This window comes from Populus trichocarpa, chromosome 3 (assembly GCF_000002775.5).
Source record: "Populus trichocarpa isolate Nisqually-1 chromosome 3, P.trichocarpa_v4.1, whole genome shotgun sequence".
In the NCBI taxonomy this organism is placed as follows: domain Eukaryota; kingdom Viridiplantae; phylum Streptophyta; class Magnoliopsida; order Malpighiales; family Salicaceae; genus Populus; species Populus trichocarpa.
The window spans coordinates 2129331-2151012 of record NC_037287.2 but is presented as its reverse complement, the minus strand read 5'-3'; the positions used below and the strand labels follow the sequence as shown (position 1 = coordinate 2151012).

General features: G+C 34.4%; 4 protein-coding genes across 5 annotated transcripts; 2 read left to right on the top strand and 2 right to left on the bottom strand.

The window, feature by feature from the left end:
* Window positions 1-1210: 1210 nt before the first annotated feature.
* On the top strand, window positions 1211-4825 carry LOC7461544 (uncharacterized). The gene is made up of 4 exons (XM_002304037.4): window positions 1211-1563; window positions 1656-1716; window positions 1830-1974; window positions 4303-4825. The coding sequence occupies exons 1-4, from the start codon at window positions 1308-1310 to the stop codon at window positions 4552-4554; spliced, it is 714 nt and encodes a 237-aa protein (XP_002304073.2). The 5' UTR covers window positions 1211-1307; the 3' UTR covers window positions 4555-4825.
* A 309-nt stretch (window positions 4826-5134) lies between these two features.
* On the bottom strand, window positions 5135-6430 carry LOC7480776 (chlorophyll a-b binding protein CP24 10A, chloroplastic). The gene is made up of 2 exons (XM_002303124.4): window positions 5905-6430; window positions 5135-5764 (listed from the first exon to the last, which is right to left on the bottom strand). Exons 1-2 carry the CDS (start codon window positions 6357-6359, stop codon window positions 5215-5217), a joined length of 1005 nt encoding a protein of 334 aa, XP_002303160.4. The 5' UTR covers window positions 6360-6430; the 3' UTR covers window positions 5135-5214.
* Window positions 6431-13303: 6873 nt separating this feature from the next.
* Window positions 13304-15293, top strand: LOC7461543 (non-specific lipid transfer protein GPI-anchored 31). Of its 2 annotated transcripts, none has more exons than XM_002304036.4 (3): window positions 13304-13803; window positions 13914-13943; window positions 14866-15293. In XM_002304036.4, the coding sequence occupies exons 1-3, from the start codon at window positions 13446-13448 to the stop codon at window positions 15012-15014; spliced, it is 537 nt and encodes a 178-aa protein (XP_002304072.3). In that variant the 5' UTR covers window positions 13304-13445; the 3' UTR covers window positions 15015-15293. The 2 variants fall into 2 exon arrangements, with proteins under 2 accessions (XP_002304072.3, XP_006385219.2); XM_006385157.3 differs by having other exon boundaries at window positions 13313-13803; window positions 14863-15293.
* A 3021-nt stretch (window positions 15294-18314) lies between these two features.
* Window positions 18315-20517, bottom strand: LOC7480775 (pathogenesis-related thaumatin-like protein 3.5). The gene is made up of 3 exons (XM_002303123.4): window positions 20260-20517; window positions 18770-19436; window positions 18315-18626 (listed from the first exon to the last, which is right to left on the bottom strand). The coding sequence occupies exons 1-3, from the start codon at window positions 20336-20338 to the stop codon at window positions 18476-18478; spliced, it is 897 nt and encodes a 298-aa protein (XP_002303159.4). The 5' UTR covers window positions 20339-20517; the 3' UTR covers window positions 18315-18475.
* Window positions 20518-21682: the final 1165 nt, after the last annotated feature.

Sequence of the window (21682 nt, the reverse complement as noted above, 5' to 3'; positions counted from 1 at the left end):
AGGTTAGATGAGAATGATAAACAATCAAACTGAATGGAGAAATTGGCTAAGAGAATATTTGGCAGTGTGGTTGTGGTTGCTTTTCAAATAACTTTTCGTGCCGAAATGCATGTCAATGATGTTTTTTTATTTTTTAAAAATTATTTTTAACATCAGCACATCAAAACGATCTAAAACATACAAAACATATTAAATTTTAGCAAAAAAAAAATTAATTTTTTTGATAACGCAGTTTGTACCGCGTTCCCAAACGGTTTCTAAGTAATGAAAAAAAGAATGGGAATGAAATAAGGAGAATTATTTCAATTTATCTCTTTCTAATCTAATGTTTAAGCCCTAATTATTCTTTAAACCCTCCACTAAGCTAGCAATCTTGAGAAAAAGCCTTTGAGATTTTTCCCAAGTCTTAAGAAAGCTCCATAATCTAATGTTTAATTAATCCCTAGGCATTCTTTAAGCCACAGGCAAAGCTAATGATCTAATGTTTAAGTCATGGGCATTTTAGTCAAGAATCTAAAGAACAATCCCCGAGCATTCCCTAAGGCATGTGTGAGGCTAAAAAATCAAAGAAAAAGCTTTATGTATTTTTCTCATGGTATTTGAGAGAATGACTATGATTTTAAAGTAATTTTTATTTGAAAATATATTAAAATAATATTTTTTTATTTAAAAAAATTATTTTTGATATTAGTACATTAAAATGATATAAAAATACTAAAAATATATTAATTTGAAGTAAAGAAAAAAATAAAAATAAATTTAATTTTTAAACAAATATTTTTAAAACACAAAAACAAATATGATATTAATATTAAAAAAGATCTTATGTTTAAGCAACCTCAAGCATTCTCCGAGCACCAGTTAAACTTAACTTGCAAAGTATAAATAGCTGCCTAGCAAAAAAAAAATACAATTTTCTTCATTAATTATTTTTAAAATTACGCTTATTTTTTCATTGCTTATAATGGGAGTTTTTAAAAAATCAATAGAAATGTTAGCTAGATTTTACAAGTCAAATAGATCACCGAATCAATTTAATTTTTTAATTAAAAAATTTAATTTTTTTTCTTATTAATTTAAATAAAAAATAAATCAAATTTCAGGTTGAACGAACATTCAAGGTAAATCAATGCCTTGAATGCTCTCTAACAAACAACAACAAAAATACTCTCCATAAATAAAATAAATAAGCAACAACTTTGAAATATCCGTCCAAACACACCTCGTTACCGTCGCCCTCACCCTAAAGACAACACTTCAACATATATAGCAATAACACTTCTAACTAAACTCTCCAATCCTCAACCATGGCAACCTCGGCGTTCGCCAACTCACTTCTTTCTTCTTCAACATCTCTCGCTCATGGAGTTTTACCCTCTAATAACAACAATTTCTTGCTTCCATCTCGGGTTTCGGTCTCCAATCCCAGATCTCAGAATCCGCTGCTCTCAGCCCATTTCAAGCTGAAGGACAAAACCAATTCTAGCTCTCTCATTACCTTTTGCTCTCTTGGTGCTGCTGCTGCTAATGATCCAAAAGAAGAGCAGATTCCCATTGAACTCAGTATGAAATTTGCCCTTCTCAATTACACGCCCTCGCCCTCTCTCTGTGTCTGACTCTACTGATTGCTGTATCTTTGAAATATAATTTTGCAGAGTATCCTGCGTATCCCACTGTGATGGACATCAACCAGATTCGTGAGATTCTACCTCACAGGTTGGTCTTTTTTACCTGGAATAAACAAGATTTTTTGTGCTTTGCCGCTTCCAATTTTGGGCTTTGTTTCTTTGCCTAACTGAGGTGTTGTGTTGGATGGGATGGCTTTTTAGGTTCCCATTTCTGTTGGTGGATAGAGTAATTGAGTACAATCCTGGAGTTTCAGCTGTTGCCATCAAGAATGTGACGATTAATGACAATTTCTTCCCTGGTCATTTTCCAGAGAGGCCCATTATGCCTGGTGTTCTTATGGTTGAGGTAATGTTTTGACTGTGTATGCGCTCGTAAGTGAGTTTTTCTAGTGGGTATTTAAATGCGAAATCTTGGTAATGATCATACAAACTGCTATATGTATGCAAATTCGCGTTGTGTTCACATGGCCCAGATGTATGTGAATTATCAGGGGACAGTTAGGCATAGATTGCATTGCCATTTACACAAATTGGCTCTCTGAGTGCCAGGAAATTAATCAAATGTATTTGAAGGATGCGCACATGTGAATCAGGCCTTCTTAAATATCGATTCTCCCTTTAGATGCCCAAACGGAAAGTGGAGACAAATGTGGAAGAAGTTAAAGATTTACCTGACTTAATAGAGAATAATTTAACATGTAGGATCACTTTTACTCTTCAGTGTTTGCTGAGATCAGTGCACATTAAGTATCCCCCGTGTAGTTTAGTTGCTTTTAAGTTCTACATCTATAATTGAAGCTGATAATTGCTTGCTACCGTGGATGCTGAACTACGCACCTGGATCAAGAAGATTGATTCTTAAGGAGCCTTTATTTGATCCTTCATAAAGTTCTGGAGTATCTTCTTCTACTTTAGTTGTTTGAGTTCGTTATTTTGGATCATCTTTCTTTACTAAATGAGCTCAACGGTTCATGTTTATAATGCCGCCTTTGATGAAAATGCATGAAATGGTCTCTTGCTCAGCATTTTGTTTTCCCTCGCATGTTGAAGTTTTCTTTTTTAAAACTAAAGCTGCATGGGATAACAAAATATCTTAATTATTTTTGAAGGAATCCCCCAAATCTTTGTAGAAGAAGAGAACAAACTTCTTAAGATTTTCTAATAGTTTCTGCTTTTGCGTGTGCACGTGTTGTGCATTCTCCCTTTGTTAGAATAGCTTATAGTTTAAGATGTTTTTGTTATGTTCATAGGTTACCTGGTCCAGAAAACAAACTCAAAAGTGCCAGAGCATGATGATCTTATGATCACCACCACCATCATCGTCTTATGGCAGGATAACATTAAGGATTTATCATGGCAATTGGTGGTAGTAGAACAAAAGTTGAGTTTGGTTGCTTTACCCACATGAGAGGAAGAGAGGGAGGGAGCCTGTTTTGCATTCCTCATCATTTATTACTTTGAGGAGCAACTTAAAAGAGTTTTAAACTTCAAATGATAATTTTGACCATGTTATAGTCACCTCCCAGGAAGCATAGTTCGTTATACATCAGAGAATATTAAAGATATAAAAATATTTAGGGCCCAAACCTGTCCTGACTTAGACTGATACCCCAACCAAACCTGATCCACTCAATGACTGACATAAGTCAGGAGGCAAAACTCTGACTTGACCTGTTTTCATCATCATTTCGCTCTTCTGGAGGGTTTTATTGGAGCTTTTTTCAGAAAGGCTGACAAAGTTTTATGGCTTTGGCAGGGGGTGGTTTGACCTCATTTTTTTGGGCTCTGTGTTTGTTTAAGTGTCAGTCGTTGGGTGTGCCATGCCTAGCACATATCCTGACCATCCAACCTGTTGATACTAATTGGTTTTATTTCATGAATTACTAATCTCCACTCAAGGTATTATGACCTCGTCATCAATTACAATAAACACTGGCCTTTTTTCGTTTCTTATTTTGTTTGTTTATTTCCACGAATCCTTTACCTCAAGAACTTGTTGCTGTGGTTTTGGATTTCATTCATGCTTTCTTGCCATTCTCTCAACAAATCAGATTCTACAATGGAGGTGTCATTGACTCAAACATTCATCAACAGTATTACTCCTATAAAATAAAATGGTTGGAAGTGAGAAGGCATTCCATTCCGCCCCTTGCGTAACCATATATGACAGCCTGCAATTTCTGAGTCTGATGATACTGTTCATGCATATTGATGCTATTTTTTTCCCCGTGTGATTGGTCTTCTGCAATGTGTTTTCTGTAATGAGTAAAGTTTGAGGAAGTTAAATGTTATAAATAAACATCATCAGAAGGTTGAGGAAGTTAAAATGTCATAACTGAAGCATCATCTTTAACTTATGGCATATGGTTGTATCTCTTTTCCATAGATGTCTTTTTAAGATTCAGTGATGAACTTTCTGATATCTTCGCCAGTGGACATGATGATACTCGTACATCATCATGTAGTGGCCTCACATCTGAAAATGATTTGCCTAGCACTTTCAAATCTATGGTCTACTTTGTTGCCTTAGGTTGGAAATTGCGTTTATATATCCTGTTGCATTCAATGAAGTCAAATCTTATTTGCCTAATGGCCATACTGATGTACTTCAGAGTTCAGACTCCTGCAAAAAGTCACATAATTAATGATATGAGTTGATGGTTGTTTGGTCCAGGCGTTGGCACAAGTTGGTGGTTTAGTCATGCTGCAACCAGAAGTTGGAGGTTCTCGTGAGAATTTCTTCTTTGCTGGAATTGACAAAGTGAGATTCCGGAAACCAGTGATTGCGGGTGACACCTTGGTTATGAGAATGACACTAATCAAGCTGCAGAAACGCTTCGGAATAGCAAAGATGGAGGGGAAAGCTTATGTTGGAGGTGAGGTAGTATGCGAGGGCGAGTTTTTGATGGCTACTGGTGGTGAATAATCCGTGCTTACTATTTTCTACCATTCAGTAGATTCTTCATGGTTTCTTTTTTCCTTGAAAACACAACAATCCTTTCTATGATTTCAATCCCGAGTTGCTTTTCTTGGTGCTAAGAGTACGATTTTCTTCTCAGTCTATCCATGCCAATTACATGCATGTGATCTCCATGCTTTCTTTGGTTGTTTGGGCACTCGAAAAGTGTTAAAGCTCTTTTCTACGGGAACCTAGAATGAGTGACAGTTTCCTGTTCAAAATCTTGTTATCAGCTTAATACTTCTCTGAGTTGTGTATGGCAGGAAAACCATTCAATTGATGTCTTATAAAGGTCTACTGTGGATAAAAATTTATCAGAGGATGCATCTGGCTCAAGGTTATTTGCCTCATCTATGCTTTAAGAACCCTAGCTTCCCAAGTTCGTGGTTTGCCTTGAACCAAAACGAGCATGGCACCATAGTTGATAAACAAAAAGAAAAAAAGGGTGAAGTACAGTAACCCAATATTCTAAAATCACAAATACCAAATCCAATCCAAGCTAATCATGGATAAAACCGTTACTATCATATAGCTCAACAACAGAGAATTGGAGTTGGCGAATGTTTATCCACTAAAAAATAGATTTATATCTACATTGATGACAGAAATGGTCATCATGTAAAGGTTTTACAGTCCTAGTGCACCAAGAGGAGTCTTGCCTTGACCAGCCTCAAAGTAGAAGATCAACATGGCAATCATGGCAAGCCTAGCATGCTTAATCTCAGCAAGTTTAAGTCTCTCGAGCTTCTCCTCATCAGGAATGTACACTCCATTCTTGAGAGTCCCTGCAAAGCCCAGAGGGTCAAAGAACTTGCCGCCAGGGTAACCCTGGTCGCCAGTGGCGTTGGCGAAGTTCTCTGCAGTTTTAGACCACGGTGTTGCCCATTCCACGGATTGGGACTCGGGGTTGAAGAAATCCACCCACCGCTTGCTCTCCACCCAACCCATGAGAATGAGCTGGGTGCCGAGGAGGGAACCGAAGGAGAAGGGTGCGATGGCACCAGGGTCAGCACCAGCCTCGAACCAGGGGATGCCGCTCCATGCTTGGCCAACAAAGATACCCACCACGGCAGCCATAGCCCACCGGCCGTGAATGAGTTCAGCTTCCCTGTACCATTTGAGGAATGCAGGGTCCTTGCCTAGGCCTAGAGGATCGAAACCGTAGTCACCAGGGAGCCTGCATATCAAATGTGTGGAGACAAGCATACTTCAGCCCTTGCTACCATTATAAATTCCAGAAGTGTAAGTGGCAGTGACATGTAGCTTTTTAAGGGCAAAAAAACACTTCCAACTACATTTAGCAGAGATCAGACTTACGAGCCGTCGAGCCACTCGGGGTCAACGAAGCTGCCACCACCTTTAACAGCAGGGATCCAAGACTTCTTTGGTTGAGCAGCAGCTACTATCGTCAACTTCCTCGCACCAACTGAGCAACTTCCAATCCCAGTTGCTCCAATTCCCGACAAGGCTCGACTCCTCTTCCCTCCACACAAGAACGAAGATCCCAATCCATTTAGGACAGCACCGGAGGCAGCAGCCATCTCTCTCTCTCTCTCTGGTCCAAGAAGCTGGTTTCTGTACAAGAACTTGTGGTGCCCTGAGGTTGTTTTCTTTCCAAATGGTAGATACTTGTTGGTGCCGGTGGCTTTAATGCTCTCTTGAACGATGAGTGGGCGAGGGAAGGAGGATCTAAAGAAGGGGTTTGTATGGAGCCATGTAGGATAATGAAATCTGAGCAATTTCTTGGATAGATTTCGGACCAATGGGAACATGAGCTTCTGTTGCAGCTTTTGTTTCTATTCTAAAGTGCAGCACATCAGAGACCACACACCGTGCAATAATTCATGGTAACGGATCGGATATTTGGTATTTTAATATATATATATATATATAGCAAGCCTCAATAAAGTCTTTAATCTGTAAGGGCAACGGAACCTGCTGGATTCAATAGGATGGTGAGTATGATGAACCGCAACAAAAGCATGCATGCTCAAAGTTAAAAAAAAATGACAGCTTAATGCTAAATTACAAAAATAAATAAATAAAATCTAAAACTGATACAAAAAAGAGTGACCTGATATAACCCATGTTAGCATGGCAAACCTGTAACATGAGTTGTGAAATTAGAATAATTACATAGAAAATAAATTGAAAAAATAACGATGCATAATTTTCAATAAATCAAGTGTAGAAGAATGAAACAAACAAAAAATCAATAAAAAAAACTCCAAAAAAATTAAACATCAACAAACTCAGGTAAGGTCACCAAATTTGAACCATCCAAATAAGATAATCTAATAGAAGATAAAACGGCAAAAATCATGAAGACTAATTCTCAAATAAATCAAATGTTGAAAGATAAAGACAAAAAAATATTCAATCTCAAAGAAATAACCCGGAAAAAAAAATCCGAAATAACTTGGGCAAATAAGTCAAGCACAAAACTTAGGTTATGAGGCCGGACAACCTCATAAAAAGAAAAAAAATCATGAACTCAATCTTTAAAATTCAAATATGGGGATTGGAGTGAACAAAAAAGGTGGCTTGAAATAAAAACAATTATTTAACTAAAAATATTTACCCCAATCCCAATAATCCAATTGTTTTAATTCAAATAATAACCTAAAAGATATTGAAGTCAACTCGGGTTAATTTTAAAAACTCGTGACCTGGATCATAAGATCGAGCAAATCCCATGAAAGGCAAATCAAGATATTGTGAAGTCAAATCCCCAATCAACAAAATGTTGAGGGATACAATAAAAAAAAATCAATGAAAAAGTATGAAAAACAAATAGAAATAAAAAGAACCAAGATCAAATTTGATATAAAAATAAAATGATGAGGGATGAAATTAAAAAAATTAAGAAAATAATTAAAAAACAAATAAAGATCACAAGAATAAGGATCAAGTTTAACATAAAAACTGAAAAAAATCCAATGCTAAGAGATAAAATTAAAAAAAAATCAAAACAAAATAAATAGCAATCGAAATAATAAAGATGAAATTTAATACAAATAACAAGTGACTGAACACATCTGAATTTCTACAGGCTAGCACGATTCCTAAGGGAAGGAGAGGGAAAAAAAGAAGGAGATGAAAAAAAACCCATCTGAGTCCAACCGCCAATACCTGCCATACACGAGCTAGACCACCAGAAAGATCACGGTAAGACAATTTCAACGTTGCTTGGAAGTCGCCGTTTGGTTGTCCAGTGATACCTCACATGTCGAAAGTCACTAAAGCCTCTCAGCCACTAATGCGTGTGGTACACATGCCGACTTATTTGTCATGCATGTTTACCCTAATCCCCATATTTTTTTTTAGTTTTAATTTTGGTCCCTTAATACTTAATTATTTTAATCTAGTTTTGTTTTGTTTTTTGTTTTTTGTTTTTTTTTGCAAATTTGAGCATCATGCAAGTACCAAAAATTTCCCTCGATAGTGCAAAAACTCAATACCTAGGTAACCAAAAGAAACTACAAGGTAAAATCCCAAATAAAATCAATGTGAAAATATCAAATTAAAAAATAAACAAAAGTCAAGAGTAAAAAAAAATTACTTTGATAGCACAAAGCAGTTCTTGACCTTAGCAAATAAAAGGAACTCAATATTTGTTAAAGAATTTAATCTCTCAAACTATAATTTTTATTAATCAATAAAATTAAATTTTATTTTACTCGAACCGAGCATCAAGATATTCTCTCAATATTAAAAGGCCCACATGCAGGTATAAAAATAAATAATTAAAATTAATTTTTAAATAAATATAATGCTGAGAAATAAAATTTTAAAGGATTAAATTAAAAAAAAACTGATGGGACAAAAAAAGAAAAGAAGAAGGTTTATCTGTGCTAATCCGAATAAACCTGATGATCTTTGGATATCCAATATGCTCAGGAATACTTTCGTCAAAGACCCCTTTATCAAGTGGGGATCTGGTTCGAGGGAGTCGGGATAGTCTTCGGGTTCTGGCAGAGACGAGGCTCGTAGCCCCCGAGAGACACTGTGTAGTCGAACTGGGATTAGGACTCCCAATGATCAAATTCCATGCATCAAAAGCCGTGCCAGGCCTCCGATGCTCCAGTAATTCAAAGAATCTGATTCAATTTTGTTGAAAAAAAAACACCAAAAGGTCCAACTTATCAGTTCCTGGAGGAAAGAAATCAAAAACAAAAGATCAAAATGGTGCCCTATGGCTTTAAAAAGTCAAAGTCCTTTCAGCTTTCCGAGTAATAAACTCTGTTAGGAACTTTTCCAACAATCCGCAGAAAAGCCTAATTGGGTGGATGCATGAAGAAATGATGCAGCATGCAGGACTGTTGCTCGGCGCATCAGCCTGCAATGATGACTCGAAATGATTGAGATAAGAGTTTATTCCTAAGATAATAATAATAATAATAATAATATATGGTTTTTGGAAATTAAGAGCTAATGAAACCTTATATTATAATAATAATAATTGAAATGTACACTATTTATATTGATAATATATAGTATCTTCGATAGATTTTTTCTCCTATGAAGGTCAATAGAATGTTTTTGACTTCAACAGTGAAGACTCTGTCAATCAATCCCATCAGAAATTGTAGATAAAAAACGGTGTTCTTCGTTCCTTTTTGAAAAGTGATTTAGACGAGGGAAAGGACGGGTCCCTCTTCGAAGCATGCATGGCCAACACATGGATCATTGCGTGTTGAAGGAGTAGAGAAATGAAAGCAAGAAAAGTAGAAAACTTTTTAGGGTCTAGAATGGTAAATCCTCTTAAGTGACGCCGTTTGGTAAGGAGATTTCGTCTGTGTTTTATTTAGAAGCAGATAGAACCTGTTTAGTCAAAAAAAAAAAAAAAAAACAGTTTACTGTTTATAGATTTCACAGTGCTTTTGCATCCAAAACACGGGAAAGAAAAGCAATCAATTGCTGCTTCTTACGCATCGTTAATGCTAACAGTTTCGGTTCAAAGTTTAAAATGCATTGAACCAGGTCCGATCCAGTAAAATAAAAAATAAAAATTATTTTTTATTTTTTAATTCTGTTTTATTAGAAATACTAATGTTTAACATTATTCAATGACACTACATAAATTAGACAGAGATCGCTTGATGACGTAGCATTTACAGAATTTGATCGCAATCCCAATTTTGTTCCTGTTATATTTTACCTGATGTTATTGCGCGCTTAAGAAACCAAAAAAACTGTAGTCCTTGTCGGATGTATTTCATACGTGATGGAATTGTAGATAGTTTAATGGAATAATAAAAAAATATTTTATATAAAATATTATTTATTTCATGATGTAATAACAATAGTTAAATCTACAATGTTTAAATTAAAAACCATCAATATTAATATATATTTTTTAAAATTATTTTATGACCTCAATTTCAAAAGCATTATTAACCAAACACATTAAATTATTTTTTGTTCAATCTTAATTTCAACCACAGTTTTAACCAAACATATATAAATATCAAATCAACTTCAATCAAAAATATTTTTTATAAAACAATTTTTTTAAATCACAACCACAATATCTATCACAGTACAAAATACACTTAGTAAACTTGAACATTGAGTGCAAAAAGATAAGATGAGCTCGCATGTTGATAATGTTGATAGGGTGATCGCATGTGCCTGCTCAAAGCATGATTATCTTGACACGGTGACCGGAAGTTGTTCATCGTGACGAGGTTAAAAGTTCCGAGCACCGGAGAGTGGTCATCTTGGGGTGATAATCATATACCTATCATCTTGGTCTCCTGTGATTACTATGGTGTATGATCATTTTGATATGGTGATTGTATGTTGACAAGTGTGATTATCTATGTCTATTCAAAACAGGACATCTTAACATTATTTATAAGGTAACGATGATTTTGCCCTCCATGTTTTTTAATGTTTTTTTTTTAATTTGTTTTTATCATTATTTTTTTATTAAATTTGATTTTTATTTTTTATTGTTATTTTTTTATCATTTTATTTCGTTAAATTTTTATATTTAATTTTGGTCATCATTTTTTTATTATTGTTTTTTATTTTTCTTAATTTATTTTATTTTTTAATTTAAACCATGTTTTTTTTTCATATAGTTTTGGACTGGATTTCATAAATAATTGTTATTTGTTGGTTTTTTATTTTTTTTATGACAGAGAACTTTACTTCGTTACTTTTTTGTTTTTCCCTTCTACAGGTTAATTGCGGTCTCATGACCAAGGTTACTAATTTCATATATTAATACAATTTAAGTTTAGTATTTTTAATGTGTTCTTTTTTAATATATATATATATATATATATATATATATATATATATATATATTTTAAAATTTTATCATTTAATATTTAGTTATTGAGCCTTGCATTTCATGTTTTGCTCTTTTTTTTTTCATGAGGTTATCCCGATCTCATATCATGGATAACGAGTTAGCCGGGTTAACCTGTGTTGACTCATATTTTTTTATGGGGTTATCTCAGGTTCTGGTTAGTTGAGTTAACACAAGCAGACTCAGTTTTTTTTTATCATTTTTTTTATTGATTTAACTTCAATTTTTTTCAATTTTTTAGTTCTTTTCCCGATCTCATTTCCCGTGTAGAGAGTTTGTCAAATTAATTAGGGTTGATTTATGTTTTTTTCTTCAATGTTTAATTTTTTGAAATTAATTGTTTTTTTTTTTAATTTTATCATTTGACATTTTATTATCACGTTTTAAACTCATAATTTTTTTTACAGAATTATTCTAATCTTATATTTTAAATTATATATTAATCAAATTATCATAAATTAATTCAAACTATTATCACTTGAATATACTTTTTTATATTAAAATAATTTAACCCGATGATCACATATGTTACTCGACTAAAAAAAAAGAAGCTACTTTCGGTTCCATGTATAATTACGAAAACCATGTGCATTGCTTCTAAAGCAAAACAACAATCATAGGCTCTCCCCAACAAAAAAAACAATCCCACTATAAAAATACAAAAACATGCTTCTACTCTATTTAAAAAAAAATAAAAAAAATAAATAGAGCAAGATATTTGTCAATCCAATACATGGCAATTAAGCATATGCTATAATATAATTAGATATCATTAATTATTTAGTCAAAAATTAGGTAGCCATTATGAAATATCCGAATTCTTGCAACTAGGAGTAAGTAAAAAAACTGAAAAACCGATTAAAAAGAGAAAACCGGAAAAAAAAATAACCGAAAAAACCGAACCGTGAAAAAAAATCGATTAAAATTTTGAAAAAACCGATCGGTTCGGTTTCGGTTTTGTAAGCCTGAAACCGAAAAAACTGAACCGAACCCAAACCGGAAAAAACCGAGCCAAACCGGAAAAAAACCAAACCAAACTGGTTTGAACCGGATTTTGTCCAAAAAAACCAAACCGAACCGAAACTGGTCAGTTGAACCGGTATTTGGTTTTTTTTTATTTTAAAATTTCGGTTTGGTTATTGTTTTTGATAAAAAACGTATCAAACCAAAAATAATCACCCTACTTGTAAAAAAAAAATAAAAATAAAGAAGGAACATAGAATTTAATATGGTTTTAATTATCCATTTTGAAAATTTCTATTTATTAATACTTTGATCTTGGCAGTAAATTGCTATTTATTAATATTAAAGAAAAAAAAGAAAAGAAAACTATGATAACATGCCTTTCCTTTTTTTAGAAAAAAGAAAAAAGAAAATCGACACATGGGATGGGATGTGTGACACGTATGCCACGTATGAGATCATCATGCACCGACTTATGCGCCCACATGGCATCGCCGAAAAAGGTGAGAAAAAAAATGGCCGTTGCCTTTCTTCGCTATTATTTTATTCGTTCATAATAATTGCCATCACCCGTCAGTCGTCACTCCCTTTTCCTTCTTTTTATTTTTTTAATTCATGTTTTTTCTATATTCCTTAAATTATGCAAATATAATTACATAAATGTATTTAATTTAAAATATCAACAACTTACATGATTCTTTATTTATTAAATCTAAATAATTGAATTTAAATTAAAACAACAACTTACATCTCTGTATTTTATTTTGTATTACTAACATTAAATATTAGTCATTGGCTAGTGATTTTATTTTTAAGATCATGATCGAATTATGAACTCGTGTGTTATTTTATTTTATTTTTTTAATATTTAACTATAAAAAAATTAACGACAACATAGCATGAGATTAAAAAACTACATTATTGAATTAATAGTTTGAATTTAAAACTAAAAATATAATTATCATATATGGTTCAAAGTGTATATCATAAGTTTATAAGTTTGTAAGTTCGTTGAATAGTTAAAAAATATTCTAAAACAAAATCTATTGGGATAAAATTAAAAAATTAAATGACAACATTTTAGATAAAAATTTAAAAAATTCTTTTAAAGTAATTTCATCGAATTTTACTTGTATTTGCTTAAATTAATTGGATCACATATTATTTATTTATAGAATAATTAAATTTTAATTACATCAATTTTAAAAAATTAAAAAAAAAACGAGTTATTGAATGACTTCATGTCGGTCCAAGTTTAACCAAGAATGTTGAGTTGCGTGCATAGCCAAGAAAAAAAATAATCTATTTGAATTAAAATAATTTTTTTTATTATCTTAAATGAAACCATATTTTTATACAAATAATTGAATTCAAAAATTTGAAATATGAAGTCAATATTTGCTTCTCGAAACCTGCAAATCCCCACTCCACTTTTTGAAACCCCCACTTCCATTTCCTCTATTTATAACTCTCTTCACCAACCCTATTTCCACAACTCCCCCTTCTCACCTCTCTCTCTCTCTCTCTCGGCTTCTGCAACGCAGCAACATATTTTTCTCAAGAAATAAACAAAATGGCATCAAAAAAGGTGTTGTCTTTGATCCTTCTCTGCACAATCTCAGTCTCTTGTTGTATCTGGGCAGAGGGTGCCTCCCACCGCCACGCCTCAGCCCCAGCACCCTCAGTGGACTGCACCACTCTGGTGCTGAGCATGGCTGACTGCTTGTCGTTTGTGTCGAACGACAGCACTTCAAAAAAGCCAGAAGGGACTTGCTGTTCTGGTTTGAAAACGGTGCTGGGCACTGACGCTGAGTGCCTCTGTGAGGCCTTCAAGAGCAGTGCTCAATTTGGTGTCGTCTTGAATGTCACTAAGGCTCTAGCTCTCCCTTCTGCTTGCAAAATCAAAGCCCCTCCTGCGTCTAACTGCGGATGTAAGTACTTCGCACTCTATTTTTGTTTGTGCTTAAATATTTCTTGTGGGGTTTCAAGAATTTGCTGTTTTTCTTCATTGTTTGGTTAAATGTCTTTTTTTTTGTTGCAGTGACCACACCTAGCCCTGCTGGTGCCCCTGGTATGTTCAAGTCCTGATCTTTACTGATAATATTTCTTTTTGAAAAAAAATATCATGTTGTTGTTTTTTAATTTATTATTGATATCTTTTATGTATGTGGATGTGACACTTGATACTCTGGCTGAATTATTTAGATTTTTTTCTTTTTGACCCCACCCATGTCTGGATTATTTAAAAAAGAAAGAAGAAATTAAGTGCTTTGATGATGTCTTCCTGTCATTCTTTTCCTGATTTTGGTATAATCTATTGCATGTCCTGTTATTGAGGTCCCAATGTTTCTATTGAGTGATGACTGATGAGTATCTATAAGAGTGAGCATTAATGGTGCTGCCTTTTATATGATGATGTTGATTCTGTACTCCAATCTTTAAGTCAAAATCAATCCTTTTTTTTGTTTTTTAGTTTCTGATATTTTATACTTGAGGGGAATTCTCTCCGTTTCCCAAGCCTTAAGCTAGATTTCTTATATTTGAATTGAAGTGATTCATTTGTGTTCTCTTGTTTGTTCTTGAACAATGTGGAATGCGACAACGTGACAGCCATCATTCTTGGTCATTTGGTCTTGAGATTGGATGTTTATCTGATCTTGCCTTTCCTTTCTTAAAAGAAGAAACAAGAGATTTCCCCTTCCATCTCATTCGTGCGGGGGAACTTGTAATCTACTTTCGCTTGTTGTAGTTTCGGTGCACGAACACGCTCAAATTCCCCCCCCTACATGGTGAATTTGATGCCTAAAACAACAGGGTGTTGATGGTTATAAATGTGGCAAGCAGTTTCCCTTGCTTGCATCTAGGTGCTTTTTAAGGAGTCATTCAATCGTATGATTCTGCTGTTTCATTTATAACTATTTGATCTTCATGCTATTTGGTTTCCCGATCAAACACACTGTTCATTTGTTGCGAAATTGTGTGTTATGCAGCAGGATCTGCTGCAGCCGGACCGTCTGTGAATGGTGTATCCAATGAGCTAGCACCAGCTCCGTCTCCAGGTTCTTCCGGTTCTAATGGATTATTTGTCTCTGCCGGATCTTTAATCGTCGGACTTGTAGTTGCATCTTTCTCTAGTTTCTGAAAAACCGAGGTGCTATTTTGTGATGAGAAGAAGAGAGGATGGCTTATGAGGGAGCTAATTTGATGATTAGTATGAACTTTTGGTACTTAGGGTGTTTGCCTTTCTTTAGCTGTTGACATGAGCAGATACACATTTGTTTTGAGGGTCACTACTGAAACTCGTTTGTGATGTGGATATCGTTTTGAGATATGAGTCTTGCTTATCTCTATGTTCTGTATTTTTTAAAATTATTTGTGCTTCTGTTATTTATGAGATATGAGTCTTGATTATTTTTTTAAATTTCCATCGTTTTCATGATATAAAGAACACGGAGAAATGTTTTGGTCTGTCATGAATGTGGAAGGGAAGAATTTAGGAGAATGAACTGATGAAAACCACATCGATGCTGAGCAGAGCAGTGGTGGCTGCTAGCTAGCTAGAAAAGTGGAGAAAAGCAGGCTTTAACAGTGTGAAAATGAAATTCGATGAGGAAAAATCAAACGACTATTTCGTCCTTTTATTAGCTATGAGACGGAAAAAAGTACAAGTTACTGATCTAAATTTGTTGGGAATTCTTTTAAAACAAAAATGATTTTTTATAAATATAGTGTCATGTTGCATTAATGATGATATTGAACTGTTGATTTGACCAAATCAAACCGTCGACAAACATAATTCCATTTGTCAGAAGTAGATCGAAGTATTAAAATGCTTTAAAAAAGTTAGGTGGAAAAGAAATCGAGAACCAGCTTAACAGCATCCAGAGTCAATCTCAGTAATCTTAAAGTTTGTCTGGGCCATTATATATCATATGCCCTGCTTTTTTGCCAGCAAGCATGTTCTTAGCAGCATCATGTAAAGAGATCATGCGTTGCAACGAGGTTGCTTTTCTTTTCCTCGAGGTGTGTTATCCATGTGATGATTTCCACTCCAACCTCTAAGCAGATTGTGGGGTGGGATGAACAATCTGGCAACACACGGCGAGCTTGCTCTTCTACATAATAATACAAAAAAAAATATTGTTTTGATTCGATTTTGATGACCAGCAAGCGAGAAGCTACCAGAAATTGGCATTTGCTCTTAATTACTATGGCCATGCATGCCCGCCACCTTTCACATCTCTTACTGCTCCTTGGCAGGTTGACACATGGAGACATACCTGTACGTAGCTATAAAATAGGTATTCAATTTCCAATACAAACTTATTCTGCACTATAATTTTCACCTTCAAGGAAGAACTGCAAGACGATAAATCCTCTTCTCTTGTTGTCTTCTACCTTAGTTTATATGTATATATAGTCACTTTGCTCTGTTCATAGCTTTTTTTTTTGCTTCTACAAAGCTGCGACTCTTTCTTCTTTTCCAAGTCAATCCATAGAGAAAAACCCTTAAATCCTTAGTAGCTCTTCTCTTGTTGTCTTCTACCTTAGTTTATATATATCCTCTCGTTCTTTGATTGAACTCATTTAGTCACTTTGCTCTGTTCATAGCTCTTTTTTTTTTCGCTTCTACAAAGCTGCGCCTGTTTCTTCTTTTCTGAGCCAATCCATAGAGGAAAACCCTGAAATCCTTAGTAGCTCTTCTCTTGTTGTCTTCTACCTTAGTTTATATATATCCTCTCGTTCTTTGATTGAACTCATTTAGTCACTTTGCTCTGTTCATTGCTCTTTTATTTTTCGCTTCTACAAAGCTGCGCCTGTTTCTTCTTTTCTGAGCCAATCCATGGAGGAAAACCCTGAAATCCTTAGTAGCTGACGATTATGTGCCATATTGAGAGAAATGGACTGCTCGCCTCCTTGTTGTTCTGGATCGAGAGACCAAACAATTCAATCAATTGGATCCATGGATAGATGGAATGGTGTATCCAGTGATAGCATATCTAACGTGAATGACAAGCACCCATCTCTTGCACTAACTGAACTGGTTAGTGAGGATGAGAAGGAAATAAATGCAGGCAACGGAAGCTCATGGAATGTACTTGGCTTTTGTCTTCTTTCTATGCTAAATATAATATTATAAATCGTGATAATTATCTTGTTATATTTAGAAATAACTATATTTAATAAACATCACCCTTCATAAGCACAATAAGCACAACAAAATAAATATATAGGATTTTATTAATTTTTTTTTAAATAATGTTATTTTGAAAAAACTTTAAATTTACTGTGCTAATTTTAAAAAAAATCTTAACTAAATCAATCCATGAGTCAACTCGGATAAACTTATTCATTGAATTAATCCAAATCGAATATTTTTATTAAAACAATCATCATTTTTTATATTTTTTTTAAATTTTTTTAGTGTTGACAGGGTTAAATTTGATAAAATTAACCGGGTTTTATCAAATATTAATATTTTTGAAGTCGAACATGAAATCTTTCCGGGTCAGGCAGGCTTGAGGTCATGTTTTTTCCATGTACACTCTAGATAAAGAAATATATTATTTCTTATGCAAAACAACGATGGAGATGGGTTCTTGAAAATGTAAGGATAAGATCCTTTTATTTATCTATTCTATTTTTCTTCTTTTTTTAGGTGATAAATCTAAGTTCTTATTTAAAAAAGAAAGAAAGAAAGAAACGCTACTGAAGTAGTGAGTGAATGATGAAACATAGTGGGCAACAAGAAATCAAAATCCAAGAAATGCTTTCCAAAATCACGATTTGACCCTCAAATTCATCCTCCTTGTTGCATCAAGAGTTGGGGGGGGGGGGGGGGGGGGGCGGGGGGCAATTCTGCAAGAAAAGGAAGCTGCAGGTTTAAGGTTGCGAGTCAGTTTGAAGGAGACAAATGGAAGCTCAATGGCATTGATCCAAGTGAGCAACTGTAGGTAGTGGCTAAGAAGTAGGATTCAGCAACTTTGCATATTTGTGTGATGTGATGTGGTGACAGATGCAGTGCAAGAAAGACTGAGTTCATGGGCTTCTAAAACCCAAGATTTCTTGGACGAGTTCACTTCCATTTGGTGATCATGGTGGGAAGAAGCAGCAGCCTGATGTTGGAACTACATTTGATGCTCAACAGCTAGAGGAAATATTTTTGGCAGAACAGACTATTCATGGTAGCACTACCACAGATGGGATTATATCTCTCCCAGCTATTGTATCCATGGAGCAATGTAGCAGGTAACACCAAGAACTTATTGTTTTGCTATTAAAATGGAGAATTCACTCCAGCCCTGAAAAATTATATTCGTTTAGTTGAACTAGTTTTGCTAAGCAGAAGCTTTTGATCATTTCATGTTGTCAGTATGTTACTGTACTGAGAATCTGTTACTTCCAATCTTCTTTTTGTATCTGACTGGTTATGGGCTCATGATTTGACTAAAATATCTGAATAGAATTCAATCCAGAGAGTTTCAAACATGCTGCAAAAAATAAGGCATCAGGAAAAGTCGGTCGTGATTTCAAAACTGACAAAGGAACACTTTCTTGATTCACAAAGGAGAGGACGTTCTCGAGAGAAGGGGAGCATTAATGTCAGCTGAGATAGAATTTCATCTTCAAATTATATGTCAAAGGCAGTGCCAACACCAGAATCCATCCTCCTAGGCCAAGGGGAGATGCTTTTGAACCATTCGATGTATTGCAGACAAGCTTGTTATCATGATAAGAGCACACCTTTTGATTCCTGGACTCACATACAGGCATATTAGTTGGTCAGCATAATGTTCATATTGTTCTACAAGGAGAAATTCATTTGAAAAAAGGCATCAAAACACGTACATATATGCATCAATTTTGCAGAAGCAGTGATAATTAAGCTTTGCTTACCTTGAGGCGCAGAAGGTGACAACGTATTCTGAGGCAGAGCATGTTATGATGCTTATACTGTCATCAAATGCATAACTAGCTGCTGCAGGACAGACTTGTTTAAAACTCCTGGAATAGTTGGTTGGCAGACATGCTACAGGATCGGCATATGCTCCTCTACAACAGTATTCGTCGGTGTTGAAAGCATCACATGCGCTCCGGCAAGCAATGACCTTCCCGTCGGACTTAACAGCCAGTCCGGACGAGCAATTTTGTCGGAGGTCCCCATCACAACCAGAAATGCTACAATTTCCCTTGCCATCAATAGGAGAAATTACTACAGGCAAATTAAATCCATCGACAAGGCTAACATCGTAGAAATCAACATCACCAAGAGTGAACTCGGCAATGGTGTTGGGTGGGTTACTCGGGACTGTGCAGTTTATAGAGGTGCCACAGCTACCTGTTTGACAAGTTCCAGTGCCGTTTTTATCAAAACTGCAACCGGTTCGTGCCCACATCCGGCCACTCCATCCGGCCGTGGCGTTGTAGAAGGCGGTTTGGCCTTGTTGTAGAGCAAAACCATAGCCATTGCTGTTGTTACCCCTTGTTAGGATTCCAGGCCATATTGTCTCGTTGCAGTTATTAACTAACGTAAAACTTTTTGCCTCTGCGGACGTGTTTTGTCCTGCCCAAAGCAACATCACAAAACAACAGCAAAAACCAAAAACATGAGTTCATTATAAACTTAGTCCTTATAGTTTAGTGAATTAGTAAATTAGTCCTTGTAGTATCAATAAATAATTAACAAATCCTGTCCACCATCATTGATCATCCTCAATTTAGCTGTTTTTATTCTTAAAGTACTTATTTCATAATCAAAACTTGCACCTCTCCCCTACTTCTCTCTTCTTTATTTTATTTATATAAAAAAAGTAAAAAAAAACAGAAGGGGAAAAAAGAATGTGAAATTAATGGGTGACTAAGTTATACATGGATTGAAAAATGTAAGATTAAATACATAGTTTATTCTATCTCTATTATAAAATGCAACCCGGCTCTTAATAGGCTAATCCAGTAGCTAACCGATTAGAAGTTTGATCTGGGTCAAGTCAATAAAAAATTTTATTATAAGATTTGAGTTGATTCGAGTCATCGTAATTGACCCGTGACTCAGGTCATCGCAACTGACCCGGGACTCGGGTTGGCTTCCGAAACTTATTAGTATGATTTCTATAGCATGCATAGACTATCCTCAATTACCAAATCAAATTTCTCAAGGAACAAAATAAATTGGAAAACAACATAGAGGGAATAAGTTATAAATGGATTAAAAGCTTACAAATTATACATATAGATATAGTTCTTGATAATACATACGAGGATTAACTAAAAATTTAAACTAAGTCATAAGTAGCTCCAAAACAAAATACACGTAGAGGGGAGGGACCAAGGGCCGAAGGAGTCATAATGAACTCCAAAAAAACATGAGTAGATAATTCATTTATTACCTGCTGCCATGGCGATCTGGAGAATGAGCACAGACAAGGGCATGAACAGATGAAGATGGCGACCTAGGATTTGAGCCATCTCACTCAAAGCACTATCTTCTTAGTGGGCTCAGCTGGACAAGTGAGACGATGGAAGGAGGAGATAAAAGAGACAATGGAGCTCATGGCAAGATAATCAACCATGAGAATACGTGCGAGAGAGACAAGTGAATATACAATATAATTAAAGCTATAGACAGCTCAAAAAAGGGTTCCTTGCTTACATGCCAAACCAAATACTGATACCATCAATGCTCTAACCATTTTGTTCTCACGGCTATCTTTGTTTTTTTTTTTTTTTTGAAAGTAGAGATATGAACTCGAGATCTTTTTTCAAAAAAGGGAAATATTAATAATAGCTGAGTTATAATTGATTGCCAAAAATAAATATATTAAAAAGCTATTTTTTTCCTCTGTTATTTGTAGAGTTTTTGAAATGGTTTATATATATATATATATATATATATATATATATATTCTTTTTTATAACCCGGGGTATCCGTGTCAGCTTACGCGCACTACGACTAATCCCCAGACCAACTAAACACCCTGCAAGCTCAGTAGATAAATAAAGCACCGTAGGCGCAGGGGTACACAAAGAGGATCGAACCCGGTGCAGAGGAAGGGAACAAATCCCTACCCCTGCTAGGCCACAACCTCATTTGCGGTTTATATTATATTTTTTAGTAACACAACTGGTTATTCACTTGCTTGATGTTGTGTGTTTGTTTTTGAAATCTCTTTTTATTTAGTTCTTTTTATAATTAATACACACTTAAATCCCAAAGAGAAAAATACATTTTGTTAGGTGATTTGTTTTTGTTCATATATCTTTTTTCATTTATATAAAATGTATTTTTTGTTAGCAGCATATTGTTTTTGAATAAAAGACGTAGGAAGAATTTCTATCATTTGAGTTTTAATAATGCATTTCCTTTTTTTTAAATAAAAACATATATTTTTAATAAAAAACCAGTATTTTAAATAAAAAAATATCATGATATCAAAACAAGTTTTAATATAAAACATTAAAATAATGCATCAATATTTTGGATGTGATTGAAAAGGAAAAAACTAATTAATATTATAAAATTAGGTAAAAACTAATTAAAATAATAAAAATAAAAATTCTTATCTTCATTGAATATTCATTAGCACAATATTCTTAAAATATTTTTGCATATTATCTATATAATAATTAAAAAATAATTGTTAATGTTACCACAAAAACCTATAATGTAATTTAAAAACTATGAAAAAATTGAATAATAATTTAAATACCATTTTAATTATTTTTATTTAGAGTGCATTTTAATCAAAATCTAAAAAAATACTCTTGGTAAGAAGAAACCTAAAGGGCTACAGAAAGAGGCCAAACGCCTAG

Excerpts from the sequence above, each read along its gene's own strand:
- LOC7461544 (XM_002304037.4), top strand. The coding sequence starts at position 1,308 with ATGGCAACCTCGGCGTTCGCCAACTCACTTCTTTCTTCTTCAACATCT. Across the intron at positions 1,564-1,655 it reads GCAGATTCCCATTGAACTCA|AGTATCCTGCGTATCCCACT; the intron begins GTATGAAATTTG and ends ATAATTTTGCAG. Across the intron at positions 1,975-4,302 it reads CTGGTGTTCTTATGGTTGAG|GCGTTGGCACAAGTTGGTGG; the intron begins GTAATGTTTTGA and ends TGTTTGGTCCAG.
- LOC7480776 (XM_002303124.4), bottom strand. The coding sequence starts at position 6,359 with ATGTTCCCATTGGTCCGAAATCTATCCAAGAAATTGCTCAGATTTCAT. Across the intron at positions 5,765-5,904 it reads CCCGAGTGGCTCGACGGCTC|GCTCCCTGGTGACTACGGTT; the intron begins GTAAGTCTGATC and ends TTTGATATGCAG.
- LOC7461543 (XM_006385157.3), top strand. The coding sequence starts at position 13,446 with ATGGCATCAAAAAAGGTGTTGTCTTTGATCCTTCTCTGCACAATCTCA. Across the intron at positions 13,804-13,913 it reads TCCTGCGTCTAACTGCGGAT|TGACCACACCTAGCCCTGCT; the intron begins GTAAGTACTTCG and ends TTTTTGTTGCAG. Across the intron at positions 13,944-14,862 it reads TAGCCCTGCTGGTGCCCCTG|CAGGATCTGCTGCAGCCGGA; the intron begins GTATGTTCAAGT and ends TGTGTTATGCAG.
- LOC7480775 (XM_002303123.4), bottom strand. The coding sequence starts at position 20,338 with ATGGCTCAAATCCTAGGTCGCCATCTTCATCTGTTCATGCCCTTGTCT. Across the intron at positions 19,437-20,259 it reads CCAGATCGCCATGGCAGCAG|GACAAAACACGTCCGCAGAG; the intron begins GTAATAAATGAA and ends TGCTTTGGGCAG. Across the intron at positions 18,627-18,769 it reads GTCACCTTCTGCGCCTCAAG|GAATCAAAAGGTGTGCTCTT; the intron begins GTAAGCAAAGCT and ends ATGTGAGTCCAG.